Source organism: Mastigoproctus giganteus, chromosome 12 (genome assembly GCF_048544385.1).
Source record: "Mastigoproctus giganteus isolate SK-2022 chromosome 12, ASM4854438v1, whole genome shotgun sequence".
NCBI lineage: Eukaryota > Metazoa > Arthropoda > Arachnida > Uropygi > Thelyphonidae > Mastigoproctus > Mastigoproctus giganteus.
This window is the reverse complement of record NC_143586.1, coordinates 130,131,459-130,152,361: the sequence shown is the minus strand read 5'-3', so window position 1 is coordinate 130,152,361 and position 20,903 is coordinate 130,131,459. Positions and strand designations below refer to the sequence as shown.

Sequence of the window (20,903 nt, the reverse complement as noted above, 5' to 3'; positions counted from 1 at the left end):
GGTGTTTTCAGGAATTTGAAGGGAAGCTTGGACCGTTAAATTAAAGAGGTTCCAGTCGGCTTTGTTAATTGCATAACGGATGATATTGTTTCTAGGCGGAGGTGCTGATTCTATTGAGCGTTGAAGGGTAAAAGTAATCACCCTATGGTCGGAAGTTGTCCAAGCCTCGCGGACTTTCCAGTCAGTGATCTTAGTGGCAATGGATCTTGTGGCTGCTGAGATGTCTATTGTGGACTCCCATAGGGTATTACTGAAGGTAGGCATGTTGTTAGGCTTGTTAAGGATTACAAGAGAGGATGTAGCGAGAAAGTTCTCGAGTTGCCGGCCGTTGTGATTGCCCGGGCGATCTTCCGAGTTTGCTGTGGCATATAAGGTATAAGGTATAAGGTATGTTAGTGTCTAACGGCTCCTGGGATTTCTCCCATCTCCGCGGGTGTACATTGTATCGGGGCCAGAGATTTGAAGTGTGTGGGGGTCATGTGCTGTATATTGTGTTGTGCCCTTTGTTCCTCCGGTCTATTAGCCGCCGAGCCCCTAGTGGGACCCGACGTTACCACACCATGCCACGGGGAGGCTGACCGGGTGTACCACTGTAGCTAGAGTACTCTGGCGGGTCCTGCCACCTACTTTCCTGGGATTTCAGTGGCTAGGACCAGATTTGAGAATGAGCTGATCGCTGTTTCTTGAGCAACGGTTGTAATTTTAACAGAGCGTAGGGTTGTTCGCTGATAACTTGTTCTAGGGCCAAATAGGTCGGGCAGTAATTTTGATGTTTTTAGATTTAGACCTGTGGGGAATGCGTGTATGTGTATATATAAATATATGTATATACACACACACACGCACACACATATATATATATATATATATATATATATATATATATAAACTAAATAAAAAAAAAAAAAAAAAAAAAAAAACGTTGTGCAAGAGAAAAGTAAGGGAGGAAGGCAGAAGACTGGAGGGTAGGAAACAGAAGAAAGGGGCCAATAGGGAAGATGGCCCCTGATGACAGTGTGGCATGCCCAGTGCCTCACCAGAGAGAGGAGTGGGGTGGCGGGTGGACGAAAACCACCACCCCACAAAAAAAAAAAATAAAATAAAATAAAATAAATAAATAAATAAATATAAAAAAAAAAAAAAAAAAAATCATTCTGTAAGAGAAAAATAGGGGGGGGGGGATAAAAGAACGGATGGCAGGAAACAGAAGAAGAAAGAAGCCGAAAAAAAAAAAAAAAAAAAAAAAGGAGAGAGAGATATACTCCGCAAGTTCAGGGTAGGTACAGCTAGCACGGCCAGTCAGTTGGAGCCGACAACTTGCTGGAAATCCAGCAGTGTGAGTGCTGCTATGGTGGATGGGTCATGTTCAGTAAGGTCTAGTTCAGGTGCCGTCATTGGGGCTCCATTTGGTGAGTCTATGTCGCATCCAGACTGAAGGCTGGTCCAGTAGTCCATCAGAACGAACAGTGGGGGGGGTCAAAACCGGGAGTCCAAGATTGATGGTCAAGTCCAGGGATCGATGCTAGGCCTCTTCTTGATGAAATGTGTCACATCTGGGCGAGAGAAGTTTGTCCAGAAATCAATGATGAGGAATTTGTCAAGGTATGTGCGGACCCTGTCTTTTATTGCACTGCTAGTCAAGTCTTGTGCAAGTTGGTCCAAGGCGTTAGCATCCATGGCTCAATGATGCGTAGCAACAATTGGCAGTCATGGTTGTTATGACCTATTGATTCGGATACTAAGGTGGTGGTAGCGCTTTCTGCCTGGTAAATAAGTCCATTGCAAATTGAGTCAGAGCTCGGTAAGTTTCTTCATTCTGTAGGGTGAGGTGTTCTTGATTTTGGTAGTTGAAGCGTAGTTTTGTTATTAGGATCCTCCTGAAGTCCTCGTAGATTTCACAGCTGTGGGCAAGGTGCTCCCACGTCTGATCCTCTCCACAGTGGCAGCGGGGTGAGTCTGAAATTCTGAAGTCATGTAGTTTTTTCTGGAAGGAGCCATGTCCAGTGAGGAGGTAGGTAGCATAGAGTCCTGGTGAAAACCAGACAGGTGTGAGGGGGTAGGAGGCCCTGACATCAGGGAGGAATCTTTTGGTGACAGCGCCTTTAGTTGATGCCTGCCATCTTTCTTGCCAGGTGTCTGTTAGATGTTCATTAAGTCTCTTCTTTTCAGCGTTTCTATTATTTGCTGGGTCAGTGGTGAAACCTGCACAAGTAACTGCTCTTCCTTTGGCTATTTGGTAGAGCAACCCATGACGAACAGTTTGCTGTGGCAGTCACCCACAACATTAATTCCGAGTTTAATTATTATCTGGACAAGAAAAATGACCTCGTGGGTGGGTAGCACAGATGGAAGAATCGCCGTCCTCCCCACACTGGGCGGAAAAGACCCGAGTTCGAGTCCCATCGATGATGAGGAATTTTTATGGGCCTTTTTCACAATGTGGCTCAGTTAGTCAGTCTCAGGCGCTGGTAGCATGGTTGTTTTTTCCAGGAAACTCGGGTTTTTCGTCCAGCAAACAGAAAATCGACTTCAGAACACAAGGATGCAACTTACAGCAGTATACACGGAGCAATATGGCAGCATAGTTGCCGATGCCTGTAAAACCATATAGCAACAACAAAAAAAATTTCAAGTAATCCTGATCCTCTTTTCTTTTATCCCATTGATGTTCCGGTGGTCAAATACCAGGTTTCCACTTCTGCTGGCATTGTAGCTAATTGCTGTCATATAAATTTATCATTGAATTTATATATATATATATTATGTGCGATAAAAGTTAGGCAAAAGTAATAAAAATAAATAAATATGGCTATGTAGCTATCATTAGAGGCAGCAAATGCACATCCTCCACATGATGCCTAATTATATCTGACAATTAAAATAAATATGATATTTAAAATAAAAACATCAGCCAGTAGAACGGCAATAATGCAGAGCGAAACAAAACGCAAAATAATAAAATAAACAAACAGGGAAGGGAAAATAGAGATAATAGGACAAAAAGGTAGTCGATAATCCCCTATATAATTTAGTCAATTAAATCATTAAACCCAATTAATAAAAAATGTAAATTTAAAATAATGCCAATTATAAATAATTTAGCGGTACCCCCCTTGAAGGTACCAGTTCCAAAAAACGTGAAATATCACCAAAAAAGGGTTAAAGAAACTACCAAAAAACTAAAATATCAAAATAATAAAATTTTATACTTTTGGCTCTAACTTAATACTATTTTACGTATATTAGGACATAGTTATGCTGGACGATGACTACAGAAACGGATAGCTCGTTAATTATGGTTGATACATTGTAAGGGTTAGCCCTTGAAAAAGTCCCTTGCAATGTATCTTATTGCCATAACTAACATATTTTAATGGTATTTTTATATATATTTATTGCTTATGTCATGGCATAGATTGATTTTTTCCAGGTCACGTTGGGTACCCGCCATGGTTTATGGTTTACCTGATAAGCTAGCATATCATATTTTACTTTTAAAAAAACTCTAACCATTATTAACTTAACTCATATTCATACAGACCGATGTAATGTTTAATCGTCCTAGATGGCATTAATTGGTTATGTTACTACTTAATATTTATTATAATATTTATATTTATTATAACATTTAATATTTGCTTCGTTATACTTGGAAATACAAAGGGGATTACCTGAGTTGTGACTCGTCTACCAGGAATTTTCCTACATAGCTACACATATACATCCGTTAACACTTCTTAGTATTAAATACAGTCTGTAATGGTGGCCTCTCAGACAGCCTTTTTCCCTGTTTGGGTCTTCTGACGTTTACTGGAGAATTTTATATGTATGCGCACATCTTATATTTATACGATCATGAGTTTCTACACAAATAAGAATAACATAATGCTACGTCGGTCGCGTAGAATAAATTGTACCGCGGATATCACTGAGGCTCTGGGTGATCCGACAAGTTCTTCTACTAGCCATTCAGCATCTAATGCTGCTGTCCAATTGAATCTATTCAGTGCCAATGCTGAGGCTCCTACTAACATAGCATGCCATACTAATGATCTTACCGAGATAGCAAATAATAATGTAGCGCTTACCGATATTGCCTGCGATGCTCCTGATACTACAGACGTAGTAACTTGAAATAAACATAATAGCAGCTATCTAAAATTTAATAGTTGTAACAATACACTTTGTCAGACCTGTCCTAACATGAGCAAGTATCATATTACTAATAACATAGACGCTCCAGTTTTTTGCCATGCCAGTGGGGTGGTGTACCTCATTAATTGCAACTTATGTGAAGCTAAATACATAGGACAAACCGGAGGGGAGCTACACATTAGGATTAACGTGCATAGATCCCACATTAAAAACTTCGTTAATATTAAAGACATCGAACTACAGCACTTTCAACTACACAGCTTTAGCAATACTTCTATTACTATATTAGCTATTGAAAGTAACCACAATACCAGGCTAGAATCCGAAAATATCAATATATTAAAATATAAAACACTGTATCCTTATGGTCTTAATAATAAATTTAATGGAAATTGCTACACTAGCAATACTATGAACGATACTTGTATATATAGCCTGTTTCAAATAGTGAAAAGACCCAAATCTAACAGAATAACCAAAACATACAATAAAAAAGCCCGCACACCAAATATAACTGACGATTTTAATGACATGTTAATGCATTGGGACAAACCAATTATACATGTCAAACAGATTCATGATTTTATATTCGGGTTGAAACATAGTAAAATCCGAGCACTTGACACCATCAACTCCAACTATAGATATAACAACTTACACCTTAACCTCCTGATTAAAGACATAATTAAATTTATTTTTAGTAATAAAAAAACGAAGGTTACATATGAATATATAAACATTAAATTCAGCCACGCATTATTCGATTATGTCTGCCTAGATAAAACCATTAACGTATATATAAGTGATTTACCTATTACCAATGCACTGTTACGTACTAGATTCAGCTATAATAAACCGTTTGGACTATTGGTCTGTAACTATAAAAAAGCAGCTACTAACCTCGTCAATAGTGATATTGAGGCGGATTGCTATTGCAATTTACCACAATATCAGACATATGTGGACGCACACCATAAACACATTATCACAGGAGATTTGAACATTATAGACTATCCTGAGCTACGTGAGATTCTATCATTTGGTTTTAAATTTCGACCAAATACTGATATTAATACCTATGCCATCATTAAACAACTACATTCAGATATAATGAAGTTCTGCCTAAAGTTATCCTACAAATATAACACATCCTTGGAAGCCTTCCACAAGTGGCTTACACTCACCTTTCAGGCCATCAAGAAACAAATAAAGTCCGCAAGCAGGAAACTACCACCTACTAAGATTTTTAATATAGATGCAATTAAGCGTAAACTTAAACTGATACAAGATAAGTTTATTATTACTACTATTGATAAAGCCTCTAATAACTACAGCATCATATGTAAAAAATTTTACACTACAGCATTACTAAATGAACTTAACGATAGTAGCACTTACAAAATAGTAACGGATAAACGTAACGCTATTACTAAGAAAATACGTGCGTGGCATAAAAAATTAAAACTTACCAACCATACAACTACATACCCATACATATACTGTATACCTAAGTTTCATAAAAATCCGACAGGTTTTAGATTTATAACTTCGTGTAGGGATAGCTACGCTAAGATTCCGCATCGCAAACTAGTTAATTTACTTCAAATTATTTTTGATAGCATAGGTCATTCAAATATTATTCTCAATAATAGACCGGTATTGAATTACATCAATAGCAACACAGGCATCCATACGATAGAACATATCAATACGTTCGACTTTAATAACTTGTTTACTAGCATCCCACATAACAGCCTAAAAACTGTGTTCAGCCATTATTATGATAAATACAAAAATATCTTACCCTGTGAGAAACACTACTGGGATGACCTTTTCAACCTTTGCATCTTCAATAACTATATATTTAATGGCAGTAATCTTTATAGGTAACACACAGGTATACCGATGGGTGCATGTAGCTCTTGTTTAGTGGCTAATTTATACCTACACCACTTTGAATATAATTTTAAACACAATATTGTTCTATACAGATATATTGACGATTTGATAGTTTTTAATATGCCTGACTTCCATATGGAAGCAATTAAATATTATCCGCCTGAATTAACATTAGAACGCACCAACACTAATAATTCCAAATCTGCTACCTTCCTTGACTTGGATATAAGGATAGATAACAATACTGTACACACTAAACTGTATGATAAACGCAAAAATTTTCATTTTAATACTATTGACCTCACTAACTGGAACTCGAATATCTCAAAAAGGATACATCGCAATACCCTAATCGCGTAAAGCATCAGAAGAATACATATATGTAACCAGACAGATTATATAATAGATACACTCATTGAATTCAGATCCAAGCTTTTAGAAAATTACTTCCCACACCACATAATTACTAGATATATGTATAGAGCTTTATTGATAGCAAACAACAAGGGGAACTATAATCTTAACGCACAGAGTATTATAGATAAAGTCCTAAACAGGCGCTAATATAACATAGCCGTTGTAATAAAATAATATAAAAAATTTTCGTAGGTGTTTCTTTGGCTTAGATAAATTTCGTTGGATATGTAATTATGTAAATAGTAGGCACTGCCCATGGAGTAAGTGACATATAGCTTACTCGCATTAAAAACTTGTACCTATATTTGCTCCATGGGTAGGAACTTATTCTGTAAACTTCTATTATTACTTCGAGATATACTTATTTGACGGCTTTTCTATGTGTAATACTATACAGTATATTAAATAACAGCAGAGGGCGCTGTATGTAATTATACTTATTTTATCACTTAACTTAACTATTACATTTCCTAGGGGGGGCTGCGATCAGTAGTTATATATGCTACACGCGCCAATACATGTGGTTTTCTAGTACCTTGGCCATACGGTGGTAAGCATTCTAATTTTAATCTTAAATCATTCTAACCAGGATACCTTACTATAAGGTACATCCTATGTTAATTATTTTGCTTTTTCTTTGCTGTTTAACTTTCACTTTCTTATCCCTATTTTTTCATACCTCATGAACTATTAGAGTATTCGAGGGAGATTGAGGTACTATATCTATTCTTATACCTTTGTTCCGTTCGCCTTTGTTAGCTATAGCTCACACTGTTATTATTTTTATTAATTTGATGAGACTACCGTGGCAGTATTTACTATCAACTACGCACATATGCCTAACAATAATTATAGCTCTTTCTATAATTTTAATTTAATTTAATATTTTGGCTATCCGTCGGGCTAACAGTCATCTTGCCAGTTAACTGTTAAATTTGGGATTAATTAACAAATTTTATTACTACTATTTGGCTCTAACTTACTACAAAATTTTATACTTTTGGCTCTAACGTAATACTATTTTACGTATATTAGGACATAGTTATGCTGGACGATGACTACAGAAACGGATAGCTCGTTAATTATGGTTGATACATTGTAAGGGTTAGCCTTTGAAAAAGTCCCTTGCAATGTATCTTATTGCCATAACTAACATATTTTAATGGTATTTTTATATATATTTATTGCTTATGTCATGGCATAGATTGATTTTTTCCAGGTCACGTTGGGTACCCGCCATGGTTTATGGTTTACCTGATAAGCTAGCATATCATATTTTACTTTTAAAAAAACTCTAACCATTATTAACTTAACTCATATTCATACAGACCGATGTAATGTTTAATCGTCCTAGATGGCATTAATTGGTTATGTTACTACTTAATATTTATTATAATATTTATATTTATTATAACATTTAATATTTGCTTCGTTATACTTGGATATATATATATATATATATATATATATATATATATATATATATATATATATATATATATATATATCTTTATTAGTACTTTCTAGGTGTAACTGCTGAGGATACTGCGGTGCGATATCTTTCTGAAAGTGGGGTTCATTAATTACAATAAGATCGTCAGTGTAACGATATAGTATTATGCTTTTATTTATATTCCTTTCATAATAGTGTAGGTAAAGATTTGCTACTATGCAAGAACTGCATGCCCCCTTAGCTATTCCTATATGCTGCTTTTATTTATTAATACCGTTAAAGATGTAGCAGTTAAATAGACATAAGTTTATGATGCAGTCCCAAAAGTACTGGTCACAAGGTAATAATATATTATGATATTCATTATAATAGCAGTTAAAGACGTATTTCAAGTTATTATGAGATATACTTGTAAATAGGTTTTTAAAGTCAAATGTACTTATATGTTTGATGCTTTGGGTGTTATCATTTAGATAATATATTACTGGTGCATTGTTCATAATAATTTTTCATTCTCCTATGTTACTATAGATGATATTGAGCAGAGATTGCAGTTTTTTTATGTGGTAACTTTGCATAACTGTTTCTGCACGATGTAATGTATCTAAATCCTATGGGTTTTTTGGAATTTTGGTATCCAGTGTATATAAAGAAATTTACTGTTTGGGTTATTTAATTTTAATTTTTTGACATGGCCATTATTTTCTTAATGATAATACTGCTTTTAGATTTCTCAATATTATATGTAGTACTATTGTTAAGTTCATTCAGTAAAGTGGAGGTGTAGAATTTTTTGCATATAATATTATAATTATTGGCTGCTTTATCAATGGTGGTAATTATAGAGGACTATTATTGGCCTTGTGGTCCTCTGTTGATATGGGCCATAATGGTCAGTCTGTTTTTGTTATTTTGGTTTTATTTTATTTTATTGTAGTTAGTTTAGTCTCTATTTGTGATATTTCACGTAATTTGGAACTGGCTCCTTACGAGGGGCGCCGCTAAATTCTTATGTAATTGGTTCTAAATTTTAAAATTTGATTTATTATTTTGAATTGGATTTTCTAAATTTATTTGGAGATTTTCTGCTACAATTTTCAGTCTTACCTTTTCTTCTCCATCCCTGTTTATTAATTATTATGTTTAATTTCTTATTTTTCGCTCAACAGTTTTGCAATGCTACTGGCATTAATTTTGATTTAATATTTAATGTCAGTTACGCATTGGGCATCACGTGGAGGAATGTGCACTTTTGCTGCCTCTAATGATAGCTTTATGTTTATTTTCTTAATTTTCGTATTATATTTTGTACAATTTTTTTTATTTTTAACTATTTCACTATGCTAATAAATAAATAAATATATATATATATATATATATATATTCGCATTTGTTGTGTACACATTTAAGAACATAATTATTCTGGCTCTTCACCCGAACAATGGATTTTCTCTTGCATGCAAATAATAGTAATTTATGCAAACTTATTACAATTCCAGAAACACGCTCGCGTTGTAAACGGAGATTAATTTTAAATTTGATTTCTTGCTTAGCTTTTGGATGTCACGGCTGATTGCAATTCATCGCGTATAACTCTTCCGTATAGCTCCAAATTTGTTCAGAAAATTTTGAAACAAGAGCATATTTGCAAAACTTACTTACTGCTTCAATTTGTTGTACGATCCAATGTTTTAGATGTGTAGCTTCGCAGTTACACTCCCAGGGATTTCCGGACAATGTCACTCTCTGAAAAGTTGTGGAATTAATCAGATCAATCGGCAGTGAGGTCAGTAGATTGTTAGCTAGAAGTAATTCAGAAATATCATGAAAAATTAATCTTCTGTCTAGTATTTTCAGGTTGTTATTTTCTAAATTAATACTTCTAATCTGAACACGTGATGGCGATGTGCTATTTGTTGTTTCTGCGATGTAGGAGATTATAGCTTCTGGCACAGTGTCTAGATTCAGATAGCTACAGTCTATGGACAAATGAATGTGTTCACGTGAAGAAGAAGGCATGCAGAGGCATTTACAAGGACCGGGACACCTCCAGTAGTTCAGGTCATCGTAGGTTTGTGAAAGATAAGTCAGGCCTTTCTTAAAGGGCGGAGAGTTGCAGAGAGGAGTGTCCTTAACCACTACGGATGCATTAAAGTGGAGCAACGTGTGTAGTGATGAAGTACGACAATCACATGACCAAGGGTTTCCTGTTTGTGGAGAAATAAAAAACAAAACAAAATTAAATTCGAAATAGTAAGATATAAATATTAAAATTCATTATGATTTCAGCAATGTATAACAAAATGTTGCTAAAAATGATGCTACGAAAGGGACATTGGAAATAGTTTATACCATATTTAATAACTATAAAATAGTTTGCCATGGATAGAAATCATCAGAAATATAACCACGCCAATTGGCGAGGTTCTACGTGTAAAACACCATTGTTTCAATTTGTATTTGTATTACTATTAAAGGACTTACCTGCAAGATACAACTCCTTATAGTTATATGGATTAGAGTCATCAGCAAGGAAAACCAGACTGTTATTTGACAGATCCAGAGTATGCATCAATGGATTCATGGGCAGTTGAAGTACATTTACCATTATTATATAGTTATTCGAGAGTATTAATGTTTCTAGATTGCTCATGCAACTTAAATCGAATTCAGATATGTGCTGCAGGTAGTTGTGAGAAATATTCAGAGTTCGAGTTAGGCATAAATAGTGTAGTGAAGAATTTAATGTCCGAATGCGGTTATAACTCAAGTCAAGCTCCGTAATTACAAGGCTAATGGCAAAACTCTTTGGCTGTATCCTAGAAATGCGATTGTTACTAACGTTCAGATTCAAAAGATAAATACTGACACTGAATGTGTCCTCATTAATGTCTGATATATTATTTCCAGCAAGTACGAGACGAAACAGAAATTCAAATGATGACTTGAATGAAGAGAGGTTACTAGCAGTGAGATCAAGAACTCGGAGGTCAATGGCATCATTCGGTGAAACCTGGGGAACAGGCCTTGTGAAGTTGTTTTTACTCAGAAACAAAAATCGGAGTTTTTTCATCTGGGTGAAAATCACCTTATCAATAAATTGAAGCTTGCAGTTACTTAAATCTAGATACAAGATGTGGGATGTTGTGGCAAATACTGTAGGACCAATTATCTCTATTGGATTTCCCGACAGATTCAAGATTTCAAGCGATGTCATATGTTCAAACACTCCCTCAAGTGATGTCAGATTATTTCCTTCCAATGTAAGAATCTGAAATGGAAAAACCAATATTTGATTACTTTACTTTATTGTAATTTATTTATTTTATTGTAATTACCTTACAATAAAACCAAATTAAAGCTCAGTATTCATTAAATCACTAAAGTATTTGTTTTACAGCGCCTTAACCATCATCTGATAATAATAATCTGAATAGTGTAATCTTGTTTTTTGTTGATCTTCAAACTGTTAAAAGCAAACCTTTTAAATGGACTTGGAGGAAAACGGGAGGAGGTTGTGTGCACCAAAGTTGAAGATGCTGTTTCGTTAGCATGAATTACACTATTAAGTATTCATTACATGTTACATACCTAAAGTATATAGATTCCTCCCAGTGTTGGGAGCTGTGTGAACGAGATATATGCTGAGCAAGAACTGGTTTAAAAGTGTGCATGTAATAGAAGAGACATCCCAAAAATACGCGTCTGATCCACAGCAAGGAGCTCATTTAGTTTCAAAGAGGCTCAGCCTTCGGATATCAGCAATTAGTTACTGGATGTCACAGCCATATATATGAACCTCATAAAGTTAATTGGAGCAGATATAATGAAAAGATGAAGGACGAAGACAACGATGATGTATGCAGATGTTATTTAGCCTAAAAACATTGAACAATAGGAATTGCCGATCCTGGAAGAAAGATTATGTACATAAAAGTATATGCATGATTTATATACAGATATATTTACATATAATTATATGCTCTGACATAACATTAAACTGTCGTGTGTGTAAGTGTGTTCTTTAATCAGGGTAGCTCCCAGGCATAAGCCCAAATCTACCTTGAGAACTTGGGAATATGTAGTCTTTACAAAGCTGTCCTGAAAAAGTATGTTAAATTACCTGAGTCTGATTTTACTGTAGCGCAATTCGCGCATGAAATCCCGCACCCACTGGAGGTAGTGCAATACCAGTGAGTGCCAGCAATCCCGAACCCCGGGTTGCCCATACCAGGGAGCCAGCAGGAAAAAAAAAATATATATATATATAAGACAACAATAATATTCAATGGTCTGGATGGCACAACTATAAACTTCAAAAATCACAGTTCAACTGAATATTTCCCCAGTTGCTGTTCCACATGCACTGGAACCTCCAAAATCAATAACGGTACTATCCAGCAAATCTCCAACTATACGCCATGGATAACAGAACCTTTAGAGCACCAGACCCAACACCATGAATCAGGTCCAGCACACCATCTGCTATGCAGAGGTAGAAACAAATAATGAAACTCCATGAAGACAATCCAGTCACCAGGTTTGCCTCTCCAAGAAAGGCTCTGAGAACAGTTCTTCTTGCAAAAACAGCAGCTGAAAACTCCTGAGATGAATTAAAACAGTCACGATTTGCAATAAGGAAATGCACTGTAACAAATGATAGGTCAGGAATATATACTTTTTTTTTTTTGTGTTTTTTTTTTTTGTAATGGGCGGCACCTAGAACGTCAGTTCATCTTCGCCTCGTATCTCTGTGAAGAACAGTACCACTGTAGAAGGGCCAGAAATAAGTAGTGTATGTTTGTGTGTGTCCCGTTGTTTTGTCTGACCGCTTGGCTACCCAGAATCATCAGTCAATTGAACAGATGATTCTGGATACTCGTCCACACCACGGGAAGGTGGGCCAGTCTCAGTGGAGCTCGCACTGCCTTAATTCGAGACTCTGACACACCTAGTGTTGCCAAAAGATGGGCCAGATTCCTCTGGGGGCCCACTCCAGAGAGAGAGAGAGAGAGAGAGAGAGAGAGAGAAAAAAAAAGGGATTTCCCGTGGTGTTAAAAATAATAATAATAAAAATAAATAAATAAATAAAAAAAATAAATAATAATAAATAAATAAATAAATAAATAATTTTTTGTGTTTTTTTTTTTTTTTTTTTTGTAATGGGCGGCACCTAGAACGTATAATAAATAATAATAATAATAAATAAATAAATAATAATAAAAAATAAATAAATTATAATAATAAAAAATAAATAAAATAAAATAATATAAAATAATAATAAAAAAAATTAGGGAATGTTGCTCCCTATTGAATATTATAAAAGGAATTAATTGAAACTCTGTTGACTGACGGTGGCTGATAAAGGTCTTGTCAATCCCATGAAAGACGCGAGGAATTTTTTGCAACTTGGATGAGTAACTGTGTCCCAGGCAACTGCTGCATGGTTCCCTCCCACCGGAAAAATCTGTTTTTTAGGCGTATTAGCATATATGTATAATTCGCTCAATGACTTCACTATGTAAATCCGTCTGTCGGTCCACATGTGACAACTTGTGATCTACACGTTTTAACCCTTTTAAAAGATTTGTGTAGTCATTCCAAATTTGATTAAATTCGGACCAATAGAAATCCCGAAATTATTATTATTGTTTTTTCCGTCCTCATGTAATAACTGTACTCTCAGTGGATGGATTTTCACGAACATAATTTTAAATTTCGTTCTGGGTGAACGATTTGTGGAGCCTTTCCAACTTTCGTTAAAATCTGACCAACAGAAATTCGGCAATTACTTCATTTTTTTGCCACGCATACCACATAGGTTATCTATATATTTTTGATAAAAGTGCTCAGACATTTAAGAAGGAACTGGGGTACATTATATTCTACAGAAGTTGCTGTCATTGATGGGCAGTTGATAGTATTTATGAGTAGCTCTCTCGAGATATGAATGTTTATCAGGAGCAGAATATCCACATAATTTTCTATTTTCAAATTATACGAATTAGGATTTGCTGGAATCTCGTAATATGTTCAAGCCAAGCTGTAGGATTAACGAGGTGGTTAATTCCATTGTAGCCTGTATAAGCTGGTTTCGCTTTGTGCAAAGTTCATACTTTTCTCTGTTGAAGACCACCTTTGCTCAGAAGTACTTCGATCTATACTCTGGGTTTTCGTGAGACCTTCCACAGTAAAAAAATGCAACTTAATCTTGAATAAATCAGATAATTTAGTTTCTGTTATTGCATGTACTCTATTAGATTTCAAATCTTGCTATAGCACGATCTCCGAAAAGAGTTACTTTTAAAATTATCTCATCATTCATGTTACCACCTCAAAATAGTTAATTCAGGAAGATTTTTTTCTTGGTTAATAAAAAAAAGAGGAAACTCTGGGAAAAGTAAATTGTATATATGATTGTTTATTTAATAAGGCTGCATTTAATTGATAAACAGAAAATATAGTATAAATCACTGTTTTATTTAAAATAGTAGAAGACCAAATAAAATTGCATGTATGAACCTTAGATTATTACGCTTATACAAACTCAGCCATAACGATTTCTTCGTGACGAAGTCATTGACACAATCCCTATCTGAACAGAAGCTTATAGTCGTGGTCCTCGCGATCCCCAGATTTAATTTCGCCGGATTATTATTTTTGGAGTTTGTTAAAAACAAAGTGTAAAAAACAATACACCATACATTGGAGGAAGTGAAGTCAACATATAGGTTGGAATTGCAAACAAAGACGTTCAAACATAAAACGTGTTATAAAATATGATGAAAATAATCCGTGTAGTCAAGATGGACATTTTCAACATTTTTTTATATTCTTTATAATTACTTGTCATTATAGTATAATGGTTACTGAAATGCATAATCTGACTGTAAAAGAATAATAAAAGAAGTCAAACTTGCAAATTCTTTTCAGGTATTAAAAGTGTTTCTTTCTTTGATGAAAGAAAAATTCAGTTTTATTTAGAACCTAATAAAATCTAAGAGATTACTGTGTTAAAATCTAGAACGATAATTTTCCTTTTGAGCAGGATATTGTAATCCATTTCCTGCGCAGTCTCAAACAACACAAGTATACACCAATGGCTGTAGCTAAATATGCTGTTCCCATTACGCAGCCTTGAAGACAGTCAGTTACTTGATAGTACGCTAAATGTTTGTATGAAGAGAACTGCTTTTCTCATTGAGCTCATTAGAACGGTGGACTGGGACCACTGCAGTGAAGTTGTAGATCAGCAGCTCTGTTTTCGTTAATTCCCTGTCAGAAAGATGGCTGGCCTTGTCCCCACCCCCACAAGGATAGTGGTTGGGAAACATTGCTTTAGAAGACAAGAAAATATCTACTCTGACAGGTAATATTTAACAATATTTTTAATTTAACTATTTAATTAATAGCTATATATTTACTATTTTAATAACTACTAACAATTTAATTAATAACTATATTTTTAATAACTATTTAAACGATAACTATATAGTTAATAACTATTCTGCAGCTAATAACTACAGTTTGAAATGAGTCTAAGGTTTGTTTCACAGAAACACACTTACTATTTTAAAAATAGAATATTTTTGTACACCTACCTTAAGGTTTAGAGTGGAAAGGGTGCCAGAAAGATTTGATAAAGAGTTATAACCTAGGTCTAAATTTTCAAGATTCTTCAAGGGGTAAAAAGTTTTAGGATGCAAACTTCGCACTTCATTATTTTTTAGATATAAATTTTTCAGGTTTTCAAGACCTAGGAAACCATCTTCAGCAACGAAATTTATACGATTGTTTATAAGTGAAAGTAAACGTAATTCGCTGCAGTTTTGTACCTGGAATTCTACTTTTTGTAGTCCACAGTTGTCAATCTGTACGTATTCAAGAGTGTATTTCAAATATCCATTTAACGAATCCGTTGTATTGACGTCTGCTTGTCTGATTACTAAATTTTCTGCCTGGTTGTACACTGTAGGATCATCAGGATATGTAAAATTGATCGCTATTACTGACTTAATTATAACAGCCGACGTCGTGTTATGTTTAAAACCAAGACTTCTTGCGAAACGAATCGGAAAAACTTCATCCAATACTCTTGAATAATAGTGAGAGAACGAATTATTAGCGGAAATTTCGGAATATCCGGTATTTACACCTAATACAAAGTGACAGAGATTGTCGTGCTGAACGATGCTGTTGTTTAGGGAAAGATCACGCCAGGAATCTTCTTTCGTCGAAGATTTTAGTGAACTTTTACAAATGTGCGATCCTAAATCTTGAGAAAATGCACCTAGTTCATTGAAGGCTGAACTTAACGACAGTAGTAAAAAAACTGTAAAATTGTTAGCCCTACGATTGTTTAACGAGCACATTATTTCGATAAATTCATTACACTTATAAGACTTGATTTCAAATTATTACTAAAGTACCTGATGCAGATTTGTCTGAAAAAAAAATCAAGGCTTTCCTGTATTTTATTGATGAAAACTTCCATCTTTTCTGCGATTATGGCACGACACCTGTAATTAGCACACCCTATGATATTCCTCGTCACTTCTCGTTTTGTTCTCGCATTTTCCTCTACTCGCGCTTTACTTCTCTACGCAAGCGCAGCACGCGTCTCACATTTTAATTGGCCAACAAATAAAACCGGATGCTTCGAATTGAGCTGAGAAACCTAGGCATTTCGCAAACATCACAATCAAGATTATTTCGAAACGAGTGACTTCACGAAAAGAGAAACTTTTGCTGCACTTCTGACGAGTGTTTCTAATAAATAATTACTGCATACTATATATATATCGACAGAGAACGATACATGGGATAAGTATGAGATAGTAACTAACTTTTGAATTATAGGCTAGTGCTATTATGGTAATAATGCGTACACTAAAACCATTATATAGTAACTTACGTTAGATTACACGGATTAGAATTAGTGAAGAATAGTGAATAACTGATAGACATATCTAGTTAAATTTATGGAGTACATGCAGGTAAATTAGGTAAGTCCGATTGTTAAAGAATATATATATGCACAAGATAATATACAAAATATTATTGCATATCTACAATTTGAGTGACTTTTTTTTTAGGGATGAGAAAAAATTAAAAACTATAAGTTGACTTACCATGTCCCAGCCGAAAAAAGCCACGTGTGGATTTCGCTATAGATGAAAGTAAAACGGATGGGTGGATCTAGTAAGTGACCTCTAGGGAAGTAGCGATCCACGTGTTCGCTATGGTAAAATGCGTATTATTGTGCGAATGTTACCAAATATATATATATATATATATATATATATATATATTATATAATTAATAATATTTGATAGTAGGAACCAGAGCTATAATGCTCAATACGTTCTACGTATATGATACGTAGAATACTTCCGTATGAAATTCTCCAGAAATTAAAATGAAAACAATTAAAAAATCGAAAATCTTACATTACGGTAAGAAATAATTAACCATAATTAAAAATCAAATGAACACAATTAAAAATCAATTTAACGCAATTAAAAATTAAGAAAAAATTAATTAACGAAAAAATTGCAAATCGATTTTCCTTTCTGAAGCTGACAATGCTTTCCGACCGTGTGTCCTGATCACAGGAATTAAAATCGCCGAATAGAAGTGAGCATGGAACTTAAATAGGGGTTATTTGTCTTTGCGGATGCGCTTAAAGAACCAGGAGTCCGAGATTAGATAGGGCCGGCGAACATTATTGGAATTCTCATGTAATTTAATTTCGACGGTTTCTGCAATTAATAGTCTCATATAATTACGTTGGACACTAAGTATTTTGGCCTCGTTAAATAAAAAATTATGTTTTTCATCAACTGCATGAAAGGCTAATTCTGACGCTGTGAACGAAAAGCACGAACTGAGGCCGCGTGGCCTCAGTTCGTGCCACACGGCCTGCAATCACCGCAAGAAATGAAGGATGAAAGGACTGAGCGATTTTTCAGTATAGTGTGTAATTTCTGTATTGGCCTGGCTACAATTTTAAATTCGGTATCTTTAAAGAATATGTTAAGTTGTTTGTGCCACTGTTAAACATGTGGGAGAGAAATAAAGTATTTTTTGATATTACTGTTGTTGGTTGGTGTAGTATTTTGTATCCTATCCTTAGCTTGTACCCTAATTCGGTTTACTGCAGCAAGGGGATAACCCCTGCTTAAGAATCTGCTGGTTAATATTTGTAATTCTGAGCCCAAAGCAGATTCCGCCGTTGAATATTTATAAGCATTGAGAAACTGATTAAAGATAATCGATCTTTTGTAGGTGAACGGGTGATAGCTATTATAATGCAGAAGCATACCGGTGTTTGTGGGTTTATGATAGATAGATGTTAAATTGTATTTTATTCGCTTCCCGAGTAAGCGTGAATTTAGAAAATGTAATGACCTCTCCAATGTAAATTTGAGTCTAGAATGAATATTATTAAATGAATGTAAAATATCTTGGATAGTGCTACTATCAGCAATGACTAGAACATCGTCTAAATACCTCCCATAGTATGTGATACGGGGGAGAAAAGGCGTCAAATGTATACGCCTTTTCTACCCTCCTAATATCGGAGATAGATCTCCGATATTAGGCCGCTCAGGCTTAATCCCAGTGGCAAACCAAAAATTTGTTTGTACATTTTGCCTCGAATGGTGATACAGTTGGCTTCAACTAAGAGTTTAATTAAGTGAAAAATTTCCTTAATAGGAAGCTTCCTATAAACCGGTATCGAGTTATGATTTAACATATCCCAAAGGATATCTAATGTGTATTCAACTTTTACTTTCGTATATAACGAGGTAACATCTAATCAAAATAAATTATCATTACCGCCAAGTCTACAGTCCTTATGGCTATTAAATAGTGTATCCTAGTTCTTAATCTCAAATTGTATCGCCTGTCTAAAGGGTTTTATAATGCTATATAAATGTGTGGCCGAGGATGAAAATGCCGAGTATCTGTAGGAAACAAAAGGGCGAATAGAAAATCCGGTCTTGTGTAAATTTACCTGTCCGAAAAGTGCAGGAATATTGTATGTTCTGGCCTTCAATTCCTATCTTTTGGATGAAAGTGAAATCTGGTCCTGCTAGAGCGTATACGAGGAAGATTTGTAACCTGTTGATATGACAATCTGTTAGAACTCGTACGAAAGTGCCTTGACCCTCCTGATGACGTATTCAATTTGTTAACGTGTCTTTTTTTATTATTATTTTTTTATTTCTGAGGCCTGACGTCGGAAATCTATGGAGGTCTTCAATACAGACCAATTGTTAGGACGCAGATAATTTTTTAATTTGTCGCGAAGTTTCCTAACTTGGGAAAGGTATTTTTGTTTATTAGAATACCGAGTAAAATTAATTTTTTGACTTAATTTTTAATTGCGTTAAATTGGTTTTTAACTGTGTTCATGTGATTTTTAATTTTTGCTAATTATTTCTTACTGTAATGTAATATTTTCAATTTTTTAATTGTTTTCGTTATAATTTCTGGATAGTATCATACGGAAGTGTTCTACGTGTCATATTGGGGTAAACTTCTCTTATTCTTTTTACAAATAATTAATAACAATAATGGGTTGTAGTCATAAAACGGAACTTCAAAAAAAGAACGAAAAAATAATGATATAGAATAATGGATTATAGATTCGGTACACTGCTAATAATAACAATAGTGCCCAGCAGCCATACTGAAATACATAAATTCAGTCCTCGTATAACACGATAATTGTGTTCCTAGAAATCCTTATGCAATGCAAAATCTTGCAATATAAATAGCAGGCCTTATGGGAAAAATAGGGTTAGGTGTCGACCACCCAAGACTGGATACCCATTTGAAACCAAAACATTACCAAACACAATAAATAATCGTAATTAAACATTTACACAGTTGAAAAATGTAGAATTAATAATTTAGTAATTTAAATTTAAATTCTTAGGTTAAAAATAAATGCAGGCAGCTTGAGAAAGGGTTGAAGCAGCGGAATTATAGGGAAAGTGGCGGCAGGTTGTCATCATTATCGGAACTGGGAGGTGGAGGAGATGCAGATGAAGACTTTGGACGAAATGCGGTCACGCCAGAACTACAGGGCTATGGCTCATTTTCTGTCTCTTTCTTGGGCGTTTTCATCAAAAAGACATCTAGTTTCTGTTGTTTCGCAATCTTGCTTCTTTCACAAAGCAGCTGCTTATATGATTCCAAAGCAGATCGAATTGTATGAAGTGCTCTTCTGCTTCTTTCTGCATTATAATCGTTATCTTATAGCCATTGCATACTTTTCACAAATGAATTTAAAACTGAACAGAACGCTGAAGCAGGCAGCTGCATTCAACCTCGTCGTCTTCCTCACCTTTCACCTTCCCTTCAGCAACAAGTTGTAGTTCTTCAATTGAAATTACTTCTTCATGAGACTGAAGCAACTCTTCTAAATCTTCTTCACCCAATTCCTCAAAGTCAACCTGTTTTTAGAGGGCAACACAATGTGCTTTTAATTTAGGAAACTCGTTTACAGGATTAAAACCTTTAAAATCATGAATAAAATCTGGTAAAAGAGGCCGCCAAACAACACGTAAGCATTCTTTTGTCACTTCGTTACAAGCCTCCACAATTATGTAAATTGCATTCTTTATGTTGAATCGCATCCAGAAGTCATTAACTGTTGGTGCATTTTCGCCCTCTGTTTCTGCTATCAATATCTTAAATGTGCGTCTTGTGTAATAGTGCTTAAAAGCAGCAATTACTCCTTGGTCAAGTGGCTGGATAAGAGATATTGTGTTGGGGAGTAAAAACAAGATTTTGATATTTGGTGGCAGTTCATTAAGGGTTGGTGGGTGACTTGGTGCATTGTCCAAAACAATTTAAATCTTAAAATCCAAATTTTTCTTTTTGCAGTAGCTTCGAAACACATCCTCAAACACATCTAGTAGAAGATCAGTAAAGATCTGCCCTATCATCCACTCTCTTCTGCTGT

At 34.9% G+C, this 20,903-nt stretch overlaps 2 protein-coding genes across 2 annotated transcripts in view; one reads left to right on the top strand and one right to left on the bottom strand.

Moving 5' to 3' along the window:
- LOC150077422 (uncharacterized) overlaps positions 1-16,296 on the bottom strand; it is a 37,694-nt gene extending 21,398 nt beyond the window's left edge. Inside the window, exons 1-3 of the mRNA XM_090385898.1 lie at positions 15,526-16,296; positions 10,409-11,195; positions 9,587-10,131 (exon numbers count right to left, since the gene is read on the bottom strand). Coding sequence (XP_090242024.1) covers positions 9,587-10,131; positions 10,409-11,195; positions 15,526-16,296 — 2,103 coding nt within the window. The remainder of the gene's footprint in view (positions 1-9,586; positions 10,132-10,408; positions 11,196-15,525) is intronic.
- Positions 15,103-20,903, top strand: part of LOC150077421 (uncharacterized) — a 39,269-nt gene continuing 33,468 nt past the window's right edge. Inside the window, exon 1 of the mRNA XM_090385897.1 lies at positions 15,103-15,293. The gene's annotated coding sequence lies outside the window, so the exon portion shown is untranslated. The remainder of the gene's footprint in view (positions 15,294-20,903) is intronic.